The 25,215-nt window shown below is 47.5% G+C and overlaps 1 protein-coding gene and 1 non-coding gene across 2 annotated transcripts; both read right to left on the minus strand.

Moving 5' to 3' along the window:
* Window positions 1-3,175: 3,175 nt before the first annotated feature.
* On the minus strand, window positions 3,176-3,310 carry LOC130834243 (small nucleolar RNA U109). Its single transcript, XR_009048627.1, has one exon. It is a non-coding gene; the product is annotated as a small nucleolar RNA U109 (small nucleolar RNA).
* A 1,911-nt stretch (window positions 3,311-5,221) lies between these two features.
* On the minus strand, window positions 5,222-24,352 carry FAM83D (family with sequence similarity 83 member D). The gene is made up of 4 exons (XM_057702309.1): window positions 23,858-24,352; window positions 14,201-14,368; window positions 9,573-9,697; window positions 5,222-6,654 (listed from the first exon to the last, which is right to left on the minus strand). The coding sequence occupies exons 1-4, from the start codon at window positions 24,329-24,331 to the stop codon at window positions 5,682-5,684; spliced, it is 1,740 nt and encodes a 579-aa protein (XP_057558292.1). The 5' UTR covers window positions 24,332-24,352; the 3' UTR covers window positions 5,222-5,681.
* Window positions 24,353-25,215: the final 863 nt, after the last annotated feature.

Genomic DNA, 25,215 nt, shown 5'->3' on the forward strand with positions numbered 1-25,215 from the left:
CATTTCTTGAGATGGCATCCAGAATTCCCTGAAATTTTGATCATTGTATTACATTTTGCAACTTCCAAGTGATGACAGATTTTCCACAAGGATATTTATTCCTCAAAATGTTCCACAGGTACATTGTAGATGTTTTTCTCTGCCTATGGTGGTTACTTTCTGCTTTGAAGTATTTTCCATCCAACCACTGGGCCATGTTTAGGAGGCATAGGAGTTAGGAATTTTCATCTTTCTACCAGTTAAGGCTTTTATATAACAAGTAATAGAAAACCCAATCCATTCTCTATTAGGCAAAAATGGCTCATATAGTCCAAAAAGTCTGAGTAGTTCTGATTTGAAACACAGCTGCATGGGGACACATAGGACATAATCAGGGCTTGCCTCTGATCATAGCTTTCTGCCTTCTGCTAACCCAGGTGTCACATGGTAACTTGATGGCCATGTCAACTCATGTCACATCCTCTCAGCATCAAGCCTCTTTCCAAAAATTCCCAGCAAAGGTATCTGGCTGGCCATATATCCATCCCTGAATCAATCACTAGGGCCAGGCTTAAACCTGGGTCACACATTCCTCCCTAAGTTAGGTGTGCTCAGCTTCATCAGAACCAAGTGGACCAAGAGCTGGAAACAGAATTGTTCCTCAGAGGGATTTCTGAGAGTGAGATTATCAGAGGTCGAATGAATGAAGCAAAAATAATAGGTAGCCACCCATGTATTCACGTATAGTAAGTCCCCTACATACGAACCTTCAAGTTGCAAACTTTCAAAGATGTGAACATGTGTTTGCATGTCCAGTCTAAGTTCATGTGTCTGGCGGGCATTGTCACGTGCGTGCATCCTCTACAAGTGGTTGTGCTTTTGTGTACTTTAAAGTACTGTTGCTGTGCAACACGAGGAGCTTACTAATGAAGACCTGAGGGAATTGGAGTCCCAGAGAAAGGACAGAGACAAGAGGAAGAAGTAACTGAAGAACCGAAGAGATTTACAGTGCAGAAAATGGCAAGGGGATTTTCTTTACTTGAGGAGGCACTGTTAGTTTTCCAGGCACAGGACCCAAACATAGAATGGTACACAAAGGTTGCAGCAGTGGTTTAGAATGCAACCCAGTGCTACCATGTCATCTATGACGAGAAAAAAAGAACTACTACGTAGACATGACTGGATCATTTTTTCAAGAGGGTGGATGGAATCGAATCGAGCAAGGAACCAGAACCTGTCCCATCAGTGTCAGGTGTGAGTGAAATGGCAGCTTGTCCTCCATCTCCTATTGCTGATGATCCTTCAGCTCTACCATCTCCCACCTCCTCTCCCTCCTCCAGTAACTCTTCTTGCCTGTTCCCTTGATGCCAGCCCCTATGTGCCAGCTGTTGTACTGTACCACTGTACTTTTCAAAGTACTGTAAGATTAAAACTTTTGTACGTGTTTGTGTGAAAAGTATTTTAAACCTATTGTAGTACAGTACTAGATAGCTGATTATGTTAGTTGGGTACCTAGGCTAACTTTGTTGGACTTAAGAACAAATTGGACTTCATGAACATGCTCTCAGAATGGAACTCTCTCATATGTAGGGGACTTACTGTACTAGAACTTGGCTTCCTAAGAAAAATCATAACTGCCCTTGGGTCTCCTCCATGAAGTCAGATCAGAGAGAGCTGTCCCCCCAGCCTGAAAAGAGGTCGTTCTTTGCAGAATTGCTTTTCCTGAATTGTACTACATGGGGATTTTCCACCACTTCTAAGGTGTAGCTCTCTGTGATTTGTAACATATGTAAACCTCTCTGGTTTGTTCACCAGCATACAGATGGTCAGATTTACACAAGTATTAGCATAAGCAAAAGTGTTTACTCAGCTCCAAGGATTTGGGTACAGAGGTGTGGAGAATCCACTGGGAGAGACTCAGCTAAATACTAGGGGAGTCTCTATCATATTGGCCTGAGGAACTTTGCACATCTATGGAACTGGATGAGTTGGGGAGGGCAAGGTCTGCCAGGTGATTTCTAGATAGGATGACTGTAAGCTTGCTTTATCGTTCAAACTGGGACACCTGGGAGAAAGGGGGAGTTCACGGGCATAAACTGGACCTAGCCAGGCAAACTGGACTATATTTCCAGGTGTGCAGCACCAGGAAACCTAGGATAACAGTGCCTCTGAGAACATACTCAACATAAGGTCTGTACTCCATGCTCACAGAATACATCTGAATTCATTCAACTCCGTTATAGCTTTAGACAATTGCCCTTGTGGAGTCCGGTGTCTGGGCACACCCTAGAACATCTGTCACTGTGTTTATTATCTGAACACTCCACAGTATCATTTTCATGAGGATCCTTGTGAGAAATTCTTACCTGATCTTAGAATTGTTCTTCCTGTACCTGGAGTTACTTTAATCTTACGGACACTGTGGACGGTGGATCTGACCAGGTTTCTCTTTATGCCTTGGCTACTGATAAAGTGTGTGGCCTGCCCCAAGTAAGTGTGTCAGTCATGGTGGCATTCATTTAAAGCCTCCTTCCTGACTCTTTTTTTCATCCCTGCCCTTTGGTTTCTTTCACGTAACTTTTCACTCACGTGATCTTGTACCTTAGGTTTTCTAGTTAGTTGCTTGAAGTCCTGTAAGTAAAAAATAGATACTCCCAACTGGTTTGCAAGGCAGAAATAGAGACACAGATGTAGAGAACAGACATATGGACACCAAGTGGGGAAAGTGGGGAGGGAATGAATTGGGAAATTGGGATACCAAATTGTACAGTCTAAATATATGCAGTTTATTGTATGTTAACTGTATCTCAATAAAAGTTCTTAAAACAAAAAGATACTCCCCAATCCCAGTGCCCACAGAGGTGGGGTGGCCATCTCTTCAGTTGACTCCTTCAGTTTTTCAAGAATGTCGACCCTGCCATCTGATTGGCTTGACCTTAAAACTGTATGGCTCTCTAATTCAAACAACTCATCAGGGAGAAAATAATGAGACAGCAGAGTTTGAACATTGACTATTTGATAACACTGAGAAATTTTTATCAGTTGTTTAGGTGTGATCAAGTTACTGCAGTTATGGTTTTTATATTTCAGAGATATATACTGAAATATTTACAGCCAAGTCTGTAATGGCCAAGTCTGTCATTATACAGGTAAAGAAATATACTTCTTTCCCAGGGAGGGGCAACACATTATTTTTTAATGTAGGAGAAATATACTACTACTCAACCTCTACTGTAAGGTTGGCAGCCCTGAGAACTCCTTTTTTAATATAGCATGTTATGGATGTATCCCTGCTTCCAAAGGAATGAGGAGCAGATATTTCCACATGCAAGGCAACACATATTTTTGAACCAAACAGTCTGCCATACTCACCCTCCCCTCCCCTGAAAGTGGGGTCAATAAATCAACATTTTCAACAAGGACCTCACTCTAATGTAGGTGGTCCTCAGATCACACCATGAGAAACACCATCCTGTAATGATATTCTTTCCACACTTGAGCACCAGAAAAGCTTGCTTACTCTGAGAGACCAGGCCATTTTCTTCGGATTCCATGTACCCCTTGTTCTTATTTCTAATTGCTGGCAACACTTTCAGAAAATAATGGTATGGCATCCTATTCCATGAAGAGTCTCTGTAATCAAGTCCGTTTGTGATGGGCCATATACCTGCCCTCCTCTGAGAAAGCCACGGTGATAATTCCCTCATTCCAAAGTCTGAGGAGTCCTGCAACCCAGAATCCTGTTTATATGTATTCGGTCCATTTCCCAAACTGAATGCAGAGCCTTTTTTATGAATGCCTATTAATAGCTCCATAGTAGACACCAAGTTGAAATTTCAAATGTACCTACATTTGTCAATGGGCTTAAGTTTTTTAATGTTTTTGATTCACCACTGCATTAACTGCCATTTCTCAAGGTATACCCAGGAATTTCCTGGAGTCCTAACGAGGACTCCACGCTTTCACTGCTGAGGGTGCAGGTTCAGTCCCTAGCCGGGGAACTAAGATCTTACAAACCACGTGATGTGGCCAAAGAAAATTTTTTAATTAAAAAAAAAAAAAAAGGTACACCCTCTAATGCCTCCATTTCCCTGTAGAGAAATAGTCATATCACAGAGCACTGAACTCAGAATCTGAACACCTGTGGGTAAATGCTATGTCACCATTTATCAATCATGTGACCTTGAATATGCTACATAATCTGAGCTTCAGTTCCTTCACCTGAAAATTGAGAATAACAGCTGTCCAGCATTGATGAGAGGGTCACAGATAGCACATACGAAATTATCTAAATCGTAAATGGTTTCAAATAACAATATGTTTATTTGAGGCTTGGACCAGAGTTGTTCACAACTGGACAGGAACCAGTTGTCCAGTGTGCTTCCCAGTCCAGATTATAGCACTAACCCAGCAAATAACCTGGAGACCAGAAGAGAATCCTGGTGCACACATGGAAACCCGCCGGCGTGCTCAGGGTCAGGGTGTATCAGCACGTGTCTATGTGGCAGACAACACCCTCCCCTATTACAGATCTCTTTTGCTCCAGTCAAATCAGAAGGAGGAGGAAGCCATCACCTAACTCTCTTCCTTTTGTCTGTACACAAAAAGGAGACTATACAAAAACAGGATTCCACAGGCATACCAATCCTGATTAGCAGGGTGTAGAAACCAGTCGCATTGCCCGCCACTGGACCAGGAATCTGGGATAATTGTCAGTGCCCTCTTTCGCCCCTACTCCAGGATATTAGGTTGCTAAATCATTGTCAATACACCCATCTGATGAAATTAGGCCCATGGGGCCACTGCAGTTAATATTAGGGTGAATCCAGGAATGCACACTGAGGCCTCCTCTGGCAGAGGAGCACAGAACTAAGGTCCCTGTCAAAACAGCTCAGGCTTTTTCTTTGAAAAAGACAAGCTAGAGCACATGAAGAGACCTGTGATTTCTGGCAAGTTTCTTCATTCAAACTATAGAGTTAGTGACATCAATATTTACATCACTAAGGAAGGTATGACCCTGACACTTGTTTTATGTCATCTAACTTTTAAATGGATATTTTCTCTTTTATAATTTGGATCACCTACTCCTCTACTCCAAGACTACTAAAAAAAAACAAAAAACACAAAAACTGCATAAATAGCTATGAGGTGCATTTACTTGTAACATACCCCTGGAGTTAAACAGAAAAGTGCCAGAGAGAAGGAAAGAAAAAAAAGTACACAAGCAACCACCAAATAAGCATTGTTTACATCTATTTAATGCTAAGAACACAGATATCCTAAAGAAGAGACAGACACTTAGGAAACAGACTTGAGTTTTTTCCTAAACAGGATTTTGATCATGAAAACTAGTGTTTCAAACCTCTAAAACAATAAGGCCCACAAACCTAGAAAAATGCAACACATATTTTATCTCTCATCTGAATTACCTGCGAACCCCGAAACAGTCTCTTGAAGAGAGATCAGTATTCAAATTGTGCAAAGAAACTGTATGCATAGTGTTTAAAACCATAAAACCAAGACCTGGCTTATCCATGATAAAAACAAAATAAAAATGAAGCACGTAAAATAACATGCAGCTTATAGAATTCCAAGAAAATCAGGGTGAAAGAAAGGCAAATAGGATAGGAGACGTTCTGTGAAGCGGGATGCTCTGACGACCGCAAGCTTGGGTGAAGCCAGGGGCCCTGACCGAGGAGCAGTCACTGATAGGAGGGGTACAGCGTGACTTCTCTAACGGCCAGCAAATGCGCTGATGACCTCGCAAAACTCCCGGAATCAAAACTGAGGTAGTTTTCAGTAAGCAACGTTCTCCTTGAAAGCATGGTCAGCATGTGGTTGAGCCGGGACCTGATTCCAGCAAAGTGAAACTGCCGCTCCTTATTCAAGTTTCTGAATGAGTCTCTAAAGCACAGATCCAAGTTGGGGGTGCTCCAGTACTTGGGGGGTCCGGGCGTACCGAGGTCAGTGGCTCTGAGGGAAGTCTGGGAGCCAATGGAGCTGGCCACAGAGCCTTCGGAGGACAGAGAGGAGGAAGACCTCACACTGGAGGATCGCGACACAGACATCTTTGATACTGGGGACCCTTCCTTAGACTGGGTTCCCAGAGAGGAGAGGACACTCTCATCCGTGTCAGTCTGGGTGGTGGCCGACGTGGTCCAGACCACGGTTTGGGAGCTCGCCACCCTGGTGGCGACTGCGGTCTGGGTGCCGGCACACGCTGTGGCCACGCTGGCCTGTGTCCCCGCATCACTCACGCTCAGGGCAGGCGTCTCCTTTCCTGGCTCCGTCTGGGTGGCAGCATCGGTCGCCCTCCTGCCCTCCGGCCGGTCCCTGTGGCTGCTGAAGTAATCCTCCTCACTGATGGTGGAGGCCTCGGAGTCCCCGCGCCCTGCCTGGCCCTCCTCGCAGCCTGGCTGGGCCTTCCTGGGGGTGCTCGAGAGCCTGGCCAGCCGCAGCCGCAGCAGGTTGCCCAGTGTGGGCTCCTTGGACAGTGGTTTCTGGTCGATGAGATGGTCAAACTTGCCACTGATCCGGAAGCGGGACAGGAGTTTGGAGCTGATGGGCTTTGACTCTGCGTACAGGATTCGGAACTCCAGGTCAAAGTGTTCAACCACTTGGCCGGACAGAATGACCAAGTTGCTGCTGTTTAATTTGCCATCTGTCCACGTAAAACTTGGGGATTAAAAACAGACAAAGAGAAGCTGGTAAGGATGAGTGATCTTCATTTACTTATTGTCAACCTGAATAGAAAGCCCAGATATCCCGAGACATGAGAGTCACAATTCTGGAGACAGCACGCCTACCATGTAGTGTGAATTCAACTAGCTTAACACAGTACGTAACATAGGAATGCGTTAACATAAAAGTAAAAGGGCACTGATGAACTCAGTGACAAGAATAAGGATGCAGATACAGAGAATGGACTGGAGAACTCGAGGTATGGGAGGCGGCGGGGGGTGAAGGGGAAACTGAGACGAAGCGAGAGAGTAGCACAGACATATATATACTACCAACTGTAAAACAGTCAGTGGGAAGTTGTTGTATAACAAAGGGAGTCCAATTCGAGGATGGAAGATGCCTTAGAGGACTGGGGCAGGGAGGGTGGGGGAGGACTCGAGGGTGGGGAGTCAAGGAAGGGAGGGAATACGGGGATATGTGTATAAAAACAGATGATTGAACCTGGTGTACCCCCCAAAAAAATAAAAATAAAAATAAATAAAAAAAAATAAAAAGTAAAAGGGCAGACTTCCCTGGAGGTCCAGTGGTTACTAAGACTCTGCACTTCCCATGCAAGGGGCAAGGGTTTGATCCCTGCTCAGGGAACTAAGATCCCACATGCTGCGCAGCCAACAAAAAAAAAAAGAGAGAGGCCACCGTTCAACCAACAGACTAAAACTTACACTCCTTGGCCACAGAGTTGCTAAAAACTAGAAAGGGCCCCTAGAGCACTTAGGCCAGCACCCTCACTTGAGAAGTGAGGAAGCTGCCTAGCGATGTCACAGGGGGAAGCCAGTGGCAGAGCCTAGACGAGGCCCCAGTCCTCAAGAACCACAAGGGCAGCGCTCCTTGCTGCCTCCTCCACTGCTGTTTCTCAAAGGGAGACAGGACGGTCATTCTAATGATGACACTGTTGCTCAGTGCACGTTTAGAGCTGATGCGTGGCCCTGCGCCCCTGCCGGTCCAGCGTGCCTCCTCCTTCCCTTGGTAAGAGAACCGCCCCCACCCCCCGCCCCAGACAGAGCTGGGCAGCTGACCCAGGCTGGCCAGGGTATCCTATCCCCTTGGATGCGGGGATCTACGCGGGGTGGGCATGTGAGCCAGCAAGAGCCAATGAATTCTGCAAGGACTGATACCAACGCAAAGAGAGAGAAAGTCTCTCTCTTCGAGAAATAGCTACTAAAGGCCACGTGAGAAAGCCTGGATCTTTGCCGGCAAATGGAGAGCCTGACAGAGAATAAAGATCAACTCGAGAAAAGCAGAACCAGGAGACAGTGTTCTGATAAATGCATGGCCCCTAGGTCAAGGTGAGCTGAAAACCAACTGTACCTTTCTACACTTCCAAGTTTTGTGAGCCATTAAATTCCATTTTGCATAAAGTAGTTTGAGTTAGCTTTCTGCACTTGCAGTCACCCCATTGATACAGAAATTTGTATCAGCAGTAGGGTGTTTTACATAAGAAATCATAAAACCTAGTAGCAACTCTGTCTCTTGCAACCAAGAACCCAGGCTAATGCAAATTCACCTTGACACCTGCCTTCACAGCCTGAGAAGAAAGAACCTTTCGAAAACCCTCACTGAGATCATGTAAACAAGATACCTATCCAACACCAGGATTTTAAAATGTCCTCAACAAATAGAAGCTCAAAAGAAGAGGAGGAAAAACAAAACAAAATAAATAGAAGCCATCTTCATCCTCATTGGTAGCATGTTTCATTTATAGGGCATAATTTTTATATTTTATATTTCAGAACAGCCAAAAAATCATTTAGAGCTAAGTTTGGTTACTATAGATAAGTCCTACTTTGGGTAAAAATCTAGCTTCCTCCTGTTATTTCCAAACCTCTTATGAAAGGAAGTCACCAGGAAGAGTTCAGATTTTGTTCCAAGTAATGACAGTGCTGTTTGAAAAGAAAGACACCAAGAGTTTCTTGATCTGCCTGCCTCATCTTGCACAAGCCTTTGCACACCCCTGTTTACCCAGGGCTGACACACAGTTATCACTCAAGGATGCAGTGCTTCTTCAAAAATACGTTTTTCTTTCCTTTTTTTGGCCACGTGGAATGCAGGATTTTAGCTCCCCAACCAGGGATCAAACCCACGCTCCCTGCAGTGGAAGCGCAGAGTCTTAACCACGAGGCTGCCAGGGAAGTCCCCCCATTTTTCTTTTTTGAACTGTAGAGGCACACGTCACATATAACATCAGACAGTCTGATACATAGGTGGCGAAACACACCACCATCAGAGCCACGTAAGTAAAAATGGTGTATCTCAACTTCTGGAGATTAGTGTTTACCACTCTTTATCTCCACCCTCCATTCACCTTCCCTGCTCTCCACCCTCAGATGCCACGCCAACGTGAGACTTCACAGGTGGAGCCACAGGCGCGGATCAGTACTTTCTAGACGAAAGCACCAAGTCACAAGGCTTGAAGCAAGGTGAAGGATCAATGTAAGGGGACAGCTTGGGCTGTGCCCTCCACACTGAGGCCGATGCCTGCAACTGCACTTCCCTTCAAGTGGGCAGGGACAGGGGTGGGGGTCAAAGGCCCCATGGAACAGGATTTGAGACGAGTCCTGTCACTGTTAATCCCCAATTCATCCACTGCAGGCCTGGCTGAGCCCTGAATCTAGGACTCCCTCACTGCTGGGTCTCCAGGCAAGTTTCAACCTCGGCACTTTAGGTTTACAGACCCCAAGGCAGGGGAGGTGATCCCAGCCTGACCACCTCCCAGAGGAGGCTTTGATTAACCTACTCACACACATGGATGCACACATAGCAAAATGCCTGCCCATAAAGGCTCAAATTGAGTCATATAGCATACTTCCTCTAAAAAGTTTAGATTAATAAGCATGGACAGGTCAGAAACTCACCTGTAGGAGCCTGTGGCCACACGAATGCCATCAATCAGTGTGAACTTCTCATGAACCTTCCCGACAATTTTAGTTCCTGACCTTGCGTAGTAAATATTTCCTGTAATCGTCCGAACTGTCATCAGCTGTTGGTGCGAGAGAGGGAGAAAAAGAAATGAATGATCCAGTGAGCACATGATAAAGGAAGCCTTAGTTTACAATTTCCGAACAGACAAGCTCACTGGCAGATCAGTGGTTCACGGTAACAACACACACAGTACACCAGCCAGATGATTTCTCAGGACCCAAGGAATGCTACTTCACATTTAGTTCATCTTCTTGCATGCTTTTTTATGCATGCATATTTATTTTTGAGACTTTCAGTTCCTGTGGACCTGTGCTCTAAAAGAAGATTCACTTTTTGGAGACACTAAAGAATGGAATCCAAGCAATGACTTTGAAATAAAACGTGGGGGATAAAATCATCAAAGAAAACATGCTAGTAATAAATAACATTTTAACAAAGGCTTAGAGAAGCTAAGCTGATAATTCTCCTCTTTTGTTTAATAGCACTGCTAATAAGTAATAGCCCATGCACACTTACCCCACACCATAATGGGTGTGGAGAACAGGAAGAGAGGACAAGCCTTCTCTGATACAGGACTTCTGAGGCCAAAACACTTCATATCATGTCGCTTAATCAGCAATGTTACTTCTCCCACAAGTACGTATTTACCAAAAAGGTGCTCTGGTCATACACTGGGGCCACGTATTGCATAATTACCCTTGTAAAATGACACACATAAATGTATATACAATGGAATGCAAAATACTAAGACAACCTGCATTCTTTGGAGTAGATCAGTAGTTGTATATATATCTTTAGAAATCCTACACACTCAAATTAAATGTCTAAGATTTTTGTTTGATTCTCTCATTCATTCCACAAAGAAAGCCCCTACTATGTGCCAAGGCTTGAGACAACGGAGATATAAGGCATGCTCCTTACCTTCAAGGACTAGAAGACAGAAAAGTAAGGATTAAACAAGGAGAGCGAGACATCACCCAAAGAAGTGAAAACCTACGTCTATACAAAAACCCGCACACAAATATAGCAACTTCAGTCATAGCAGTAAAAAACTGGAAACAACCCTAATGTCCTTCAGCCGGTAAATGGTTCAACCATACCATGATACTGTTCAGTAATAAAAAAGAACAAACTATTGATACACACAACAATTTGGACAGATCTCAAGGGTGAGAAAAAAAGCCAATCTCAAAAGGTCACACACAGTATAATTCCATTAACATAACATTCTCTAAATAACAAAATTGCAGAGATGGGGAACAAGTTAGTGGTTGCCAGGCGTGAAAGATACAGGGGAGGGCACGGAGAGGGGAGTGGATGTGACCATAAGGATGCAGCATGCGGGAGATCTTTGTGGTGATTCAATAGCTCTGTACTCTGCTGGCAGTGGTGGTTACACATTTGTATATATGTGGCAAAAGGGCACAGAACGACAGACACACATAGACGGTACCCATTTCAGTTTCCAGGTTCTGATATTGTGCTGTAAGTTACATAAGGTATAACTATTGGGCGAAACTGGGTGAAGGATAGATGGAAATCTCTATGTACTATCTTTGCAACTTCTGTGACTCCATCATTATTCCAAAATAAAAACAAAAGACAAAACCAAAAAACAATGGCATAACATAACATTGTTTCTGTGATATTCTTACCAAAATGCATACGAATTTAACCATGAGGAAACATCAGACAAACCCAAATTCTACAGAAAACTGACTAATATCTTCAAAAGCATTAAAACTGTAAAAGACAAAGAAAGAGACGAACAGTTCCAGATAAGAGGAAGCAAAGGAGAAATGACAACTAAATGCAAGATATGGTCCCAGATTGGCTCCTGGATAAGAAAACTGGAATGACTAGTGAAATTTATCTCATCTATAGAGCAGATAATAGTACTATATCAAGTGTATTTCCTGATTTTGAAATTTGTACTGAGGTTGTAAGATGTTAACAGTTAGAGAATTTGGGCAAAGAGTATTCAGGGATGCCTTATATTATTTTTCTAACTCCTTTGTAAATAAAATTATTTCAAAATGAAAATAAAATAATAATAAAAAAAAAACCTAGAAACTTGCATAGAGGTACACATGGAGCCAGCAGGGGAGGGCTTCCTGGACGACACCTGAGCAGAGCTTCAAAGGGTCAGCATATAATCAGAGGCATAAAGACCATCACTGAGGGCAGGTTTCAGTGTGGTTCTGTGCATCTTTCCCTTCGGCACTTATCTCAGTGCTATGCAGGCCTCTGTGACTGTGGTCAAAGCACTTTTAATTTTTTTTAATTTTTAAAAATTTTTATTTTCTATTGGAGTATAGCTGTGACCAAGTTTCTGCAGGTGGGACACCCAACATTCTGGACCAGCTGCAGCATCAGGGCAGAAATCGTCTCCCCCACGAGGTGAGGAGCACATTCACCAGCACACACAGGCCCTGGGGAGAGAAGCCACCCAGGGGAAGGGGGTGCTTCCCGAGGAAGATGTTCAGACATGACGAACATGGGTGAGGCCGAAGAGACAGACCTCCTTTTGACCCTTCCTAGAGGATCCAGACACCCATGAAAGCAGCAACCAACAGCGGGCAACTGAGTCGGCAAATACGCCTAGATTTCTGCTGAGTGGATGAATCAGAGCCAATCACGCGATCAAAGTCATGGCCAGGCTGTTCTGTGATCTTCCTGCTGCTCACACACAGCCTCAATTACAGCAAGAGCACCTTGAAATTAAACATCCACACCTTCCATTTCTTCGCCGGGCTGTGAGGCAGAGCAGGCACGGACTGAACATCTGGTCAGATGACGCTGCGCTTTCCAGGCCTGACTTGCATTTCCCTTGGGTCCACCTGACGCATTTTTAAATTGACTGTCGGGTCATAGGCTGACTGTTTCATTACGTCTCCAAGCTCCAAGCCTTACTCCATCATGGATTTGCTTTGTAGCTCTAGAGACAAGTTAGTAGCTACCCTAATTAAACCCAATCCTGTTTCCTCTTTAGGGAGGATAACCAACAAGAGCTCTCAAGAGAAGTTAAACAGTCAAAATTGTGCAAACCGGGCTTCCCTGGTGGTGCATTGCTTAAGAATCCACCTGCCAATGCAGGGGACATGGGTTCAATCCCTGATTCGCGAAGATCCCACATGCCACAGAGCAACTAAGCCTGTGTGCCACAACTACTGAGCCCGTGTGCCTAGAGCCTGTGCTCCGCAACAAAAGAAGCCACCATAAGGAGAAGCCTGTGTACTGCAACGGAGAGTAACCCCCACTCGCCACAACTAGAGAAAGCCCGGTGCAGCAATGAAGACCCAAGGCAGCCAAAAAAATAATAATAATAAAATAAATAAATAAATAATAAAGTAAGTCTTTAAAAAAGATTGTGTAAACCAAACTGCTTGATTATAACAAGGCTGTAAGTTCATGTCCCCACGGGGTAAGCTGTAGAACCAAAGCCCAACCTCTTCGTGCCCTTTGCTCACTGCTTCGTTTCCAGTACCCGGAACAATGAGTAGCTCAGAGTAGGTGCTCGCATGGGTGAGAAACCAAGCTGATAAATAAGTTCCGAAGCTCTTAAGTTGCTTAATTTTTAAAAAGTGAATGGTGTAATAAATGGCTGTTTTCCTTGCCTCTCTCTACTAAAGAGAACAAGCTAGCTAAGTTATATAACCTTACATTTAAATACTTAAGCTCAAATTACTTTCATGTTCAGAGCAAAGGACATAAAAAGTCTAATTTTATAATAACAAGAAAGGAGAGGCAGCTTGTGACATGATTAAAGACACCGGGGCTGGAGGCAGGCAGACAGATGGAGAAACTGCATCCCACTACTTTCTAGTCATAGACACTGGGCTTTTGGTGTTACCACTTTCCGATCTGAAACAGAGGTATAATGCCACTCACCTGATGGGACTACTGTGAGGATTTAAGTTGCATAACACTGTCAAGAGCCTAGGACAGTTCCAAGGACAGAGCAGGATGCCATAAACAGTGGTCGTTACAATTAAGATTGGAGCCTACCAGTGCTGCGGTCAAGAACAGCAGCTTCCAAGGCAGCCTCTTGCCGCCAACAGACAAGCTCCTCATTAAGAGACAGCAAGACATGAGGGAGAGGTTGTGGTCTGAATCTGACTCTGTGCTTTCTCTTCTGTGAGACTTCAGGCAAACAACTTTGTTCATGGCCTCAGGTCTCCCTTACAACCGGGAGGCCACTACCAACTACCAACTACCAGCTACCAACTACCAACTACCGTGGAGATCACAGATGCTCAGTCATTATTTGTTTCTTTTTATTTTTTATTATTTTTTTTATTTTTAAGAACTTTTATTGAAATATAATTTACATAAAATTAACTGCATATATCCCCTCCCCCCCCCCCCGGGCTGGGTTTTATTTATTTATTTAAATTTTATTTATTTATTTATTTTTGGGGCGGTACACCAAGTTCAATCATCTGTTTTTATACACATATCCCCATATTCCCTCCCTCTCTTGACTCCCCCCGGCCCTCCCTCGAGTCCCCCCCACATTATTTGTTGATTGTGGTAAAACCAGAAACAGTGTAACACCAACCTTTTCCTCTTCAGGATGAACTTTCAGATCCATGCACATATCCAAAAACTGAGAGAGCAGAGCCTGGTCCAGAAGGATGTAGACAGCAACTCTCTGTTTCCGAGAGATTTCCTGCAGGTCTCGGAAGATGTCGATGTCCGTGAAAACATCCATCACCACTGCAATCACCTAGGGCGTGGGGCAGAGGGAAGAGTCAGCAGTCAGCCCACAAGGACACCACCTCACAGCTCGTTGTCTGGACTCTGGACCCCATCTCAGAGCTGGGAGAGGATCCCCATCCTACAATATCCTTCCTTCCTTCTCCTTCTGCAGTATCAGTTTTTCCCTCACCGTGGACTCTTTGTCCATTTCTATCTGGACCTGACCCAGCTAACTCTCCCAATTGCCTCCCAACCACTCTCCTCCACCCTGCAAATTTCTCAAAACTATAGATTCACCCACTACCTTGACTTTTTTTTTGGCTGTGCCTCGAGGCTTGTAAGATCTTAGTTCCCAGACCAGGGATTGAACCCGGGGCCCTGGGCGGTGAAAGCATCAAGTCTTAACCACTGGACTGCCAGGGAATTCCCTACCTTGACCTCCTATGAACTTGCTCCATTCAACTCTCTTCCTTTACTAAAACCCCCACCTCACAGGCTCAGCTCAGACCAGCAAGCTATCTAGGTTCTGTAGCTAACACATTGTCATCTTAGACACGTGGCTTGTTGTCTACATCTGTAAAACAGGTATGTAAAAAATTAGAGTCTCCTTGAGGCCCCCTCCTGGATGTACCAGTCTCCAAGTCTGATTTTATTGTCTGATTTTGGATCATAATATGATTTTCTATTATAATCTAGAAAGGGCCACCTCATCTGCCACCAACTCATGGCTTGAAACTGATCGAATGGGGCAAGCCGATTCTCCCACCCTCCTGCCTCTGTCGCCTCACATCACCTCTTCACGAGGTCCACTCCCTCCTCCACCGGCCAGGATCTAGCCAAATGGCTTCCAGAGCACCAGACTCTCCTCTGTAAAAGGTGGTCTCTGAAGTCCTCTGTTATCTGTCCGCAGTGCAAGCCACAAGAGCACAGAAATATGGCCTAAGGATGCTGCCCTGGAGCTTAGACCGCTCCTCTCCTCTCCCCAACGACCTGGCTCCATTTGTGCCTCCTAATCTATTTTCCCCACTTAGCACAGACTACAGTTAAGGGCCATCTCAGCCACATGACCTTGGACAGATTACAGCTGCTTCAAAATTATGTCTCCTTAGCCACAAAATAGGTTTGTGGTGAGCATGAAATGCCTGTGTTACATTCAGTGTCTGGTATAAGAGATCCCTCTGGTATCTGTTCATTGATTCACTTGACCAGTGCAGAGCTTAAGCCACCCAGACAGTTCAGTGCAGGGAAACATCTCCCAGGTCCTGGCTTTCCTGCTAGAGAGGCCTCTCCAGCAGCAAAGCCTCTCATCACACCCTCTGCAGGTTTGAAAGCATGGCCGTCAGCTAACTCCTGGCAGGGCTGTGGGGGTGTCAAAACACACAGGTTTGGAACAAGCCCCTGCAATGGGTCAAAGCTGGGAGTGTCAGCTTAGGAAACTGCTCCCTGAAGCCAAGGTTTGGAGCTCTTTTGTAGGCTAGAGCTGCAAGGTGTCCTCCTCCTCCTAACCTCATCTGTAAAATCATGAGTCTCTTCCAATCACATTAACTCCTTTTCTGAACGTTAAGGTGATTTACTTCAGGTCTCACTTCTTCTGTGGGAGCAGAGGCCCCCGAATGGGACTGATTCATCTCTGTGGCCCCAGAGGGCTCAGGCCAGTACCCGAGGGTCATTACCCCTTAAGTATTTGGGTGTCAAAGAAGTGCAGAGAAAAAGAGATGATTCTGCTGTCCTTCTCTGACACCTAAGAGTTCTATCTACCAGGACGGGACCTAGAAATGCCAGCTCCCAGTAAGTCATTGCTGTGAGGAAATCTGGGAAGAATAATTTCTCTCTCTGTGTTTCCCCTCCTCTCCCCAGTGTTGCTGAAGCCCCAGCTGTGAGCTATTCTTGGCGAAGGGTATGGCTAAAACCCATTGGAGACAGTGATTTAGAAAATAAGAAGTGTTCTTTCTAAATTGGTGCCATCTTCAGACATTTATATCCTCCAATGCATTTTTATACACCTTATTTGGAGATGTATCTATCCCACTAATTCAGGCCAAAGAACTTAGTGGTGAAAAGGCAGAAAGGCCTGGCCGCAGATCCCAGCTCTGTGGCTTACTAGCTGTGTCAACCTGGGCATGTTGCTTAATTTCTCTGAGTCTCAGTTTCCACCTCTGAAAGATAAGGATAATAGCATCTAGCATCTACATCAGAGAGCTGCTGTGAGGATTAAATGAGACTTTGCATGGAATAGGTGTTCAAATGCAGCCAGCACCTCCTCAGAGTCTACTGTGGGCTGAACCCTGTGCTAGGTAGAAAGATGGCTATAGAGGGTTCTACATATATCTGACTTACCCACAGAGAGGACACACGATGAAGGGAAGGAAAATGATACCTACTGTAAGAGGCAAGGAAATCAGGGGGACACTTTGTGGGGCGGGCAGCAGTAAAGCATCTCCCTTGCAGACGTAGACCCAACCCAGGCCTTCAAATGTTTACCGAAGGAGAGTAGAGGAGGATTCCTGGAGATGGCGTTTGAGCTGAATCACCAATAAGGACGATTCGGACACAGGAGAAGCAAAGGGGAGGGCATCTGGCAGGAAGCCACGTGATGACAGAGGAAGAGGTAGGAGATGATGGGCTATGTCCCAGTCTGGCTGGAACGCAGAATATACATGAGAGGGAACGATAGGATGCGACAGAGAGACAGGTGAGTGTGCAGGAGCATGGAAGGCCCTGGACGCCAACCAAGGCGTCAGGATCACACAGGCCATGGTGGGGAGGAGGTTTAGGAAGAGGGATGAGTTCAGTGATGAACCGATCAGGACAAAAAACTGATGCTGGAAGAAAGGTCAGTGTAGGTTGTAGGTGTGGCCCCCCTCCTGCAACACAGGGCCACGTGCCTACGTACCGGAAGCACAGCAGGCCCTTAGGTAGCTGTGGGGGTTCAGCAAACATTTAGGAGGACTAAAGACTGAAAGAAGAAAAATCCATGATAGAGGTTTCGATGGTGGGCCAGGCGGGAAGCCAGGAGGGTCTCAGAGAAGGGAAAGGGGCCTGTAGGAAAGGCAAGCAATGTTCTCCTGGACAGGAAACAGAAAAAGAAGCAATCTTGAGAGAGAGAGAGAGAGGTTTTGAAACTGACTTTGAGGTGGCAGTAAAACCTCATAAAGGGGTTCTGAATACACACACATGAGGATGAGAGAAAGTGAGAGAAAAACAAATTCTGGTTCCGTTCCTGTCCTCAGGAGACAGGAGATGAGCTGGGGGTAACCCAGTGTGATGGGGCCACTGGGACAGAGCGGAGGAAGCCAGCCCAGCTGGTGGGAGGGTTGCTGGAGGCAGGGCCCCAGGAGCAGGGCCCATGGTATAAGGCACCTGCCAAACTGAATTTTGATTCATCACTTAACAAAACAACTGTCCAAACACCACCTTTGTTAGGTAGTGAGTAAGTATCTAATTTGCTGTTAGTTTCATTGTTTGGTTTTGAAACCTCAACCTTTCCTGTGTGTTGAAAATAATTGGATTTGAAGGCTGGTCACTCACGCCCATGCCCACGGGGTATTTAGAGGGTGGATGGAGGTGTTTCTCCCCTTGACTCCCTCTGTGCCCAACATCCCTTCCTCTTTCTAGAGCAGGACCCTTAAAAGACTCCTGGGGGAAGGACAGCCCTATGCGCGGAAGCAGTCAGTCGGAAAGCCCACCTTCCTTTCAGACCACATCCCCACTCCCCACACTCCCTGCCCTCAGCCCCACCCCACCCCCACCCCTATGCAACCAAGCCCTGCGTAGCTGAACTAGACCTGGGACCTCTCAAGTCTCTGAAGGGACGGACTCTTCACTGAACTGAGCAATGACCTGGGCTCACTCGCTAGCCGGCCGAGTGCCCGTTTTCCAGGGCTGGCCACGTCTCCTAGGTGTTGGCGTTCATGCTGCAGGCTACTGGACCCTAAAAGTGCACCTGGACTTGAAAGCGGTCATCACACCCACTCCCTGAGTCATACTGTGGGATGGACAAAGGAGAGACCCACGGGCAGGCGGGCATCCCAAGCCCATAAGTGCCCACGTGTTCATGGTGGGCATTGCCCTGTCCCAGCCAGTGCTATAAAGAGCCTGCCTGCTCTTTTAGGGCTGGAAAACTCTGCAAGTGGTGGCTTGTAAGTGTCTGTTCCAGGGTCAAAGCCCATCTGCAACTCTGTACACGTCGGTCCTAACATGATACCTAAAGAAGAAACACCCAGCTGTCGGAGCCCGGATGACTGGTCTGCCACCTGGCCCCACGCTGTTCCTGCTCTTCTCCAGCCACATCTAGAGCAGCCAGTTCTGCATCAAGTCCCATGTCATCATCGCAGGTGACAAAACCTCAAGCGTTACCTCCCTCAGTCACTCCAACTGTCCCTCGACGATTTATACCACGGGACCCCGTGATCCACGTGATTACAGGTAGCAGTCCTCAGGGTATTCTGCACAGACCCCATTTGTTACTTTTCACATAGAACTGGAATCTTTTCCATCTGCCAGAAGCTCTAAAGAGGTATCTAGAGATTTGAAAAGCCCATTAATTGTTATCTCCTATTTACTGATAAGAAAAATAAAGTGTGCAGAGGTTCGGTGACTCGTTCAAGGCAACACACTTAGGCAAACACAGTAGCTGGAATTTCAGCCCAGTCTGGGTGACCCCAGAGCTACCTATTAAAAAGTGTTAGATTGGGACTTCCCTTGCAGTCCAGTGGTTAAGGCTCTGCACTTCCAATTCAGGGGGCACAGGTTTGATCCCTGGTTGGGGAAGTAAGATCCCACATGCCACATGAGGTCAAAAAAAAAAAAAGTGTTTGATTAAATATTATCCCAAACAAATCTAATGTTCAGTCTTCCAATGACTGAGAGCTTAGACTAAATCATGATAGGGTCAGTGGAGAATTCCATAAAGTATATGAGATTGAGCCCATCACAAAGGATGATCACTAAGGACACAAAACTTGCAAAGCAAACGTCAGGCAACTGGGAATGCCCTAGGACAGCAGGCATTTCTTTCTGCGGGCGGTTTTGCTGACTAATTCCAAACTGACTAAATCAGGAAACCTTGGGAGGCACAGATGCTACATGAACAGGCACAGAGTTAGACCTGGACGTGGATGCAGGCTCCTCCACTTCTGAGTACCATGTAACCTCCAGCAAGTTACTTCCATTCTGTTGGCTTCTACAACATGCAAATAACGCTACCCACCTTGTAGTGTTTGCAGTGGGTTTGGTCAAGAGAGAATACTTGACAGTTCCTGGCACACAGAAAACCCTCGTAGGGCAGCTGTCATAGTCTTAGTCCTAATTCTGCCACCGTCCCTGGGCAAGTCATTCTACCTGAGCTCAGCATCCTCAGACACGGCCCCTCCAAGCTCTGCCGTCTGATCTGCCCACCCTCGACAGCCGGGGCAGGGCTCTGAGCAGGCATATGAGCAGCCTGGAGGGGCCACTCCAGGTCGGTCATTCCTGTTCTCATTCCAGCTCTTCCTCTGCCTGGAGCAGGAAGTTCGTGTCACTCACCCCTTCTCACTGCACCTCAGTCTCTCTCCCTTCCCACCCATGGTCATAAAGCAAGGACACATGTGCGAGATGCCTGGAATTCTACCAAAGGTCTGCGCACGTGCAAAGATGCATCAGCCTGTCTGGTGGTCAACAAAAGCCTGTCTGCTGAATTCCTCACGCTGACCAAATGACACCCAACTTGACTTCCTTCAAGTCCCCAAGGCTCCTGCCTCTTCTGAAGACATTCTTGCTTAAAAAAAAAAAGGAAGAAAAAAAGACCTATATTTTCTCCCCCCATGTATTACAGATTTTAAGAGAACAGAAATTGTCTCCTAGAAATTTCTTTTAAAATCTTTAAATAATGATCTTGATATCACCTTCAGGGTTTAAAGACAAAAAGAATATCAATTTCTACAGCGAAACCTAAATTTGTTCGTATGTGTTGTTTTCTCTGAGTTTCATGGGCTGTTATTATAAAATGAGCAATTTAAGTATCAGATTAAAGTGCTGGTGGAGTCTCTATTTGCAGAGAGTTGCCTAGGAAAGACAGGGGTGGGAGAGCCAATTTTTCACTGGCCCCAGGGGTGGAGGGACTGGCCACATACAGCAGCATTTCCTCTGCACTGTTCCAGCACGAAGCACACAGGCGGGCTGGGCTTTTTCAAACGAGGGGAAAGCGTCAAGAAGTGTTTTGTGGGGACTTCCCAGGTGGTCCAGCGGTTAAGACTCTGCACTGCCAAAGCAGGGGGCCCGGGTTCGATCCCTGGTCAGGGAACTAGATCCCATATGCTGCAACTAAGAGCCTGCATGGCGCAAATAAAGATCCCACATGCTGCAACTAAGACTCAGCGCAGCCGAATAAATACATAAATATTGAAAAAACAAGTTTAACAACAAAAAATAGATAATATATGTTTGCCATCTTAATAATTTGTAAGTGTACAATTCAGTGGCCTTAATTACACTCACATAGCTGTCAGCCCTCACCACTGTTTCCAAAACTCTTTTTATATATCACCCCCAACCGAAACCCTAACTGTTAAAGCAATAACTCCTTCTTCCCCGACCCCTCTCCCAGGGAGAGATGTTTTTGAATGTGGGGACTATTTTTCTGGTGCCAGTGCTTCTGGCATCCACTGGGTGGAGGTCAGAGGTACTGCTCAGCAGCCTACAATGTACAGGACAGCCCCTCGGGACAAGGAGTTATCCCATCTGAAAGGTCAAGAGTGGCGAGGTTGAGAAAGCCTGCCCTGGGTTGAAATGGGCATCTGAACAGGAACTGATCACACTGCACAGGTTCTACTGCAACTCAGAGGAGGGTTGTGCAAGATCAGGAGGGCCTTAATTCGGATACAGCCACGTGCACACCGGGGGCCTCCGACAGATTCCTCAGCTGTTACTCCTCCTAGGAGGCAGGACTCTTCATCAACACAATGACAGCTTCTATACTAATGCTCAGGTTATCAAAAGAATGCCCAAGGGTAGGTCATAGCAAAAGTGCCACTTTGGAACAAAAGCATGTAGAGAATGGACGCCTGGTAAGAACAATGGCTCTGGGGAGTGTGGGACCTCCTAGTAGGGTGAACTATGCCTGTGAGCTCCCATCCGGACACTAGGAATATCCCAAGAGCCACAGCAACAGCACATCGCCAAGTGAGGGCACACAGCACTTCCAGGCAAGGTCTCCACTCCCACCCGATTTGTGGGGGGCAGAGCCTAGCCCAACACTGATTCACATGGCAACAGACACAAAGAAATGAATGATTCAGCAACAAATACAGTAGCACAGGGATAGATTCTAGAGTACGTGTCTAAGGGGGAAATCCTGTGTAGTTCGAAATTCTCCTAAGAGCAAACATCTCAGCTCTCAAAAAGTCCAAAGCAAAAAAGAAAAAAAAAAGTCCAAAACAGTATTTCCTCCAACTTTGGTGAAGCCCAACTGAACACGAGGTCAGCTTGTATTCAGAAGCCATACCATACATAAAGTGTGTATTTTCAGATGCTGTACCTCACTCAACGCAGCAGACCCACACTTTGAAAGGTGCACAGAAACTGAGCCAATGTTGGGACTGCTAGGTTCACAGTCCCAGTCCCAGCTTCCCTGGGACAAGTCCTTGATGAGTGGAAAGGCAGGCTGACTCACCTGCTGAGTGATCAAAGGTGCACCGGAAAGGTCTCTGCTGTATCTACTAAGCACTATTCAGTGCCAGACACCCTACAAGCCTAAATGGCTCAAACAGCAGCATGAGTCCTGGATGAGGATGAAACCCATCCCAGAACCATCCACTGAGGCAGCAAAGCCCGGATCAGACACTGCCATTCACCTAGTGAGCCTGACTTCTTGTGCCTGTACCCTGACTGCCCTGGGTAAAAAGACAAAATGTGATTGTCATTTTCTTGTTTCTTTGATATGCAACATGGAAATTAAAAGTCCAAATCTTAAGAAACCCTTAAAAATCCAGAGCCCAGGCTTGGGGCCCAGGCAGACTTGGGCTCACGCCTAGCTCTGTCCCACACTAACAGTGTCCTAGGCAAGCTACTTATCCTCTCTGTGCCTGGTCTCTTCTTAACAGTGGCCTCCTCCTAGGGTTGGGAGGGTTAAATGAGGGAGTCCAGGTAAAGGGCTTAGCAGAGAAACTGACCTACTAAAAGTGCTCAGTCACACCATCAAGTGCTTTGACCACCTGAACACAAACAGAGAATGGCTTCTCATCTCATCTGGAAACAGCCTGAAACCTGCATCCTTCACAGTTCTGGCTGTCATAGGTACTGGAGTTCAAAGGATGTGGTGGGAGTGACACGATCACTTTTGTGTACTCAACACACACCTCTACCTGGACCAGCAGCACTGGACCAGCCACCAGATTAGTTCTCTACTAACTGTCTCTTCCATAAGCGTCTGTCCACCTGGGGACAGAGACGGCTCCTTATCTCCATGTGGCACAAGGCGCAGGAACACTGGTAAGTCAGGGCTTGTCCCTAGCCTGGATACTTCAACCAACTTGATGCACAAATGTTATAACCACAGTTGGACACATTCAGGTACGAGCCCTACCAAGTCTTACCATGGCCTGGGGCTTTACTTGCCATGTCTCTGTCACAGGCAGACAGCCAGGAAGCTGGGCACTGCCAGTCAGGAAGCGAGGAGGCAGGTGATCACGGCTCTGGAGGAAGGTGTCTGCTGCCACACCGTACCCATCCCTCCCACTTTGTGTGCCGCATTCTTCCTCCCCGACCCCTGTGTACCCAGCACCCTGTGGCAATCTCATCCTAGCTTGCAGGGATTCAAAAGCTCCCACTGCATCCCAAAACCCTGTCACACTAAGAGCCAGAGAAAGGCACCAAAACCCACCATGAAGAGAGATGACTTAATGCAGGGTTATCTGCATTTTTTTCCCCAGCCTATGGAAATGCAAACTCCCTACCCCACCCATTCATTGAAGAAGCAACTTCCCCTCCAGGCCAGCAGGAAGGAAAAGGGTCAGGGCTCTCCCTTTGCCACTCTGGTCTGGATCTTTTTTCTACAACAAAAGACACGTGGAGGTGACTAGCAATGATAGATTCCTAAAGCCCCGCAGTTGTCTCTGGGGACAATCTTTCAGGAAACTTCCCCTAGGTTATGAGCTTCCTAGGTTTGCATCTCCTAAGAAGCTCCTGAAAGTGGGATCTAGAGTTGGCTCTCGGCCAATCTGACAACCGGTTTTAACTGAAAGCTGGAACTAGCAGAATTTTTGATCACCCTCCCAGGGAATGTGAATGTTAAGAGTTGGAACTTGGGGCACGATTCGCATTCCTGAGGACCGAGACACCTTCCCCCCTCCTCCCCTGCCACGAGGAGCGGCCAGGGAGGAGATCGGGGATCCGAGGGGATGCCCGCTGAGTGGGGCGAGTCGGGGACCCCGGGACTACCCGGCCCGCGCTCCTAGCAGACCTCAGTCTCCCATTTCTGAAGAGGGTGTCCCGTCCGACAGGGGACCGGGGCGACCCGAGGGGCCGGGCCGCTGGCGCTCACCTCTCGCGCCGAACGGAGCTGCTGGCGCAGCGCGTCCTTGCAGCCGTAGGGGCCGCCGGCGCCCGCGCCGCGGGGCTGGAAGTGCGTCTCGACGCGCGTGGCCCCGCGGTAGGCGCCCCGATAGAAGGCGGGCCAGCCGAGCTCCAGCAGCGGCGGCTCCAGGTCCGACTGCTCGGGGAAGTAGGTGCCGGACGAGCAGTCGTGCGACGAGCCGAAGGAGTCCTCGGCCCCCGCCGCCGCGCCCTCCTCGCCGGGCCGCTCGGCCGCGCGCAGGATGGCGCGCACCTCGTCGGGGTTCAGGAAGCGGCCGAGGCGCTCGCGTCGCAGGCAGGCCGCGAAGGCGTCAGGGCCGCCCGCCACCAGCTCCTCGAGCGCCAAGCGCCGCTCCTCGCTGTACAGCTCGGCAGGGTTGGGCGGCCCGCAGGGGGACAGGCAGGCAGCGGGCAGTTCGTCCAGGTCGGATAGCAGAGCCATGGCGGCGCTCGGACGCAACCCTTCTCCGGCCAGTAAGTCCCGCAGGGCTCTTTATAGGCATCTTTGAATCTAACCGGCCCGCGCCATTGGTTGCGCCGCCCCGCCCCGGCTCTCCCATTGGCTGCTTTCTTCTAACGGCCGCAGGGCACGACCCTATGGCCCCGCCCCCTGACGTGCTATTGGCTGCCCCTCGGCCCGGCCCCTCCCCGTAGTCCCTCCCCTCCCGGCGCCTCCGAGGAGGCTCAGGACAGCAGCCGAGTCCCCGTTCTTGCCCTGGAGTTGCTTAGTGGAATAATCTTGGCGACTACGTGCATGCCCGGAGGTAGCGTTCCTGCTCTGGTCCTGCGGGGAGCCGAGTTCATCAAGATCGACTAGAGAGCGGGTGCCAGGCTTAAGTGGCCGCGGTACCCGGCGCGGTGGGGCAGGCAGGGAGCCCGAATTGAAGCCGGAGAGCCCGGCCCCCTCCATCCTCGCGCGCCTCCTGCCGCCGGCACCACAGCGCGGCCCTACGAGGACCAGAAGGGTCAGGAAGATGAAGAGGGAGAAGAAGCTGGGGCCTGCTGGGGCCTGCTGGGGCACACTGACCCGCTGACTGCGCTTCTCTCAGGTCTCAGAGCTCGGGTGAGGCCAGCCACTCCCCAACATTTAAATCATTCATTCGTTCGTTCAAAAATACTGGTCCATCATAATAGCCACTCCTTTGATCACACCTTCAGGTAGCTAGCTTTCTCTTCTCTCATCGTTTTTGTTTTTGTTTTTGTTTTTTTGGCCTGGCAAAACGCCAACCCTGGTTAAACCCGACTCTCTACCTACTTTCCACCTGCACGCAGGCAACCACACAGTACTGGGGAAAAGAAAATGCAACCATGCCCACCAGCTGTGCC

This window comes from Hippopotamus amphibius, chromosome 12 (assembly GCF_030028045.1).
Source record: "Hippopotamus amphibius kiboko isolate mHipAmp2 chromosome 12, mHipAmp2.hap2, whole genome shotgun sequence".
Lineage (NCBI taxonomy): Eukaryota > Metazoa > Chordata > Mammalia > Artiodactyla > Hippopotamidae > Hippopotamus > Hippopotamus amphibius.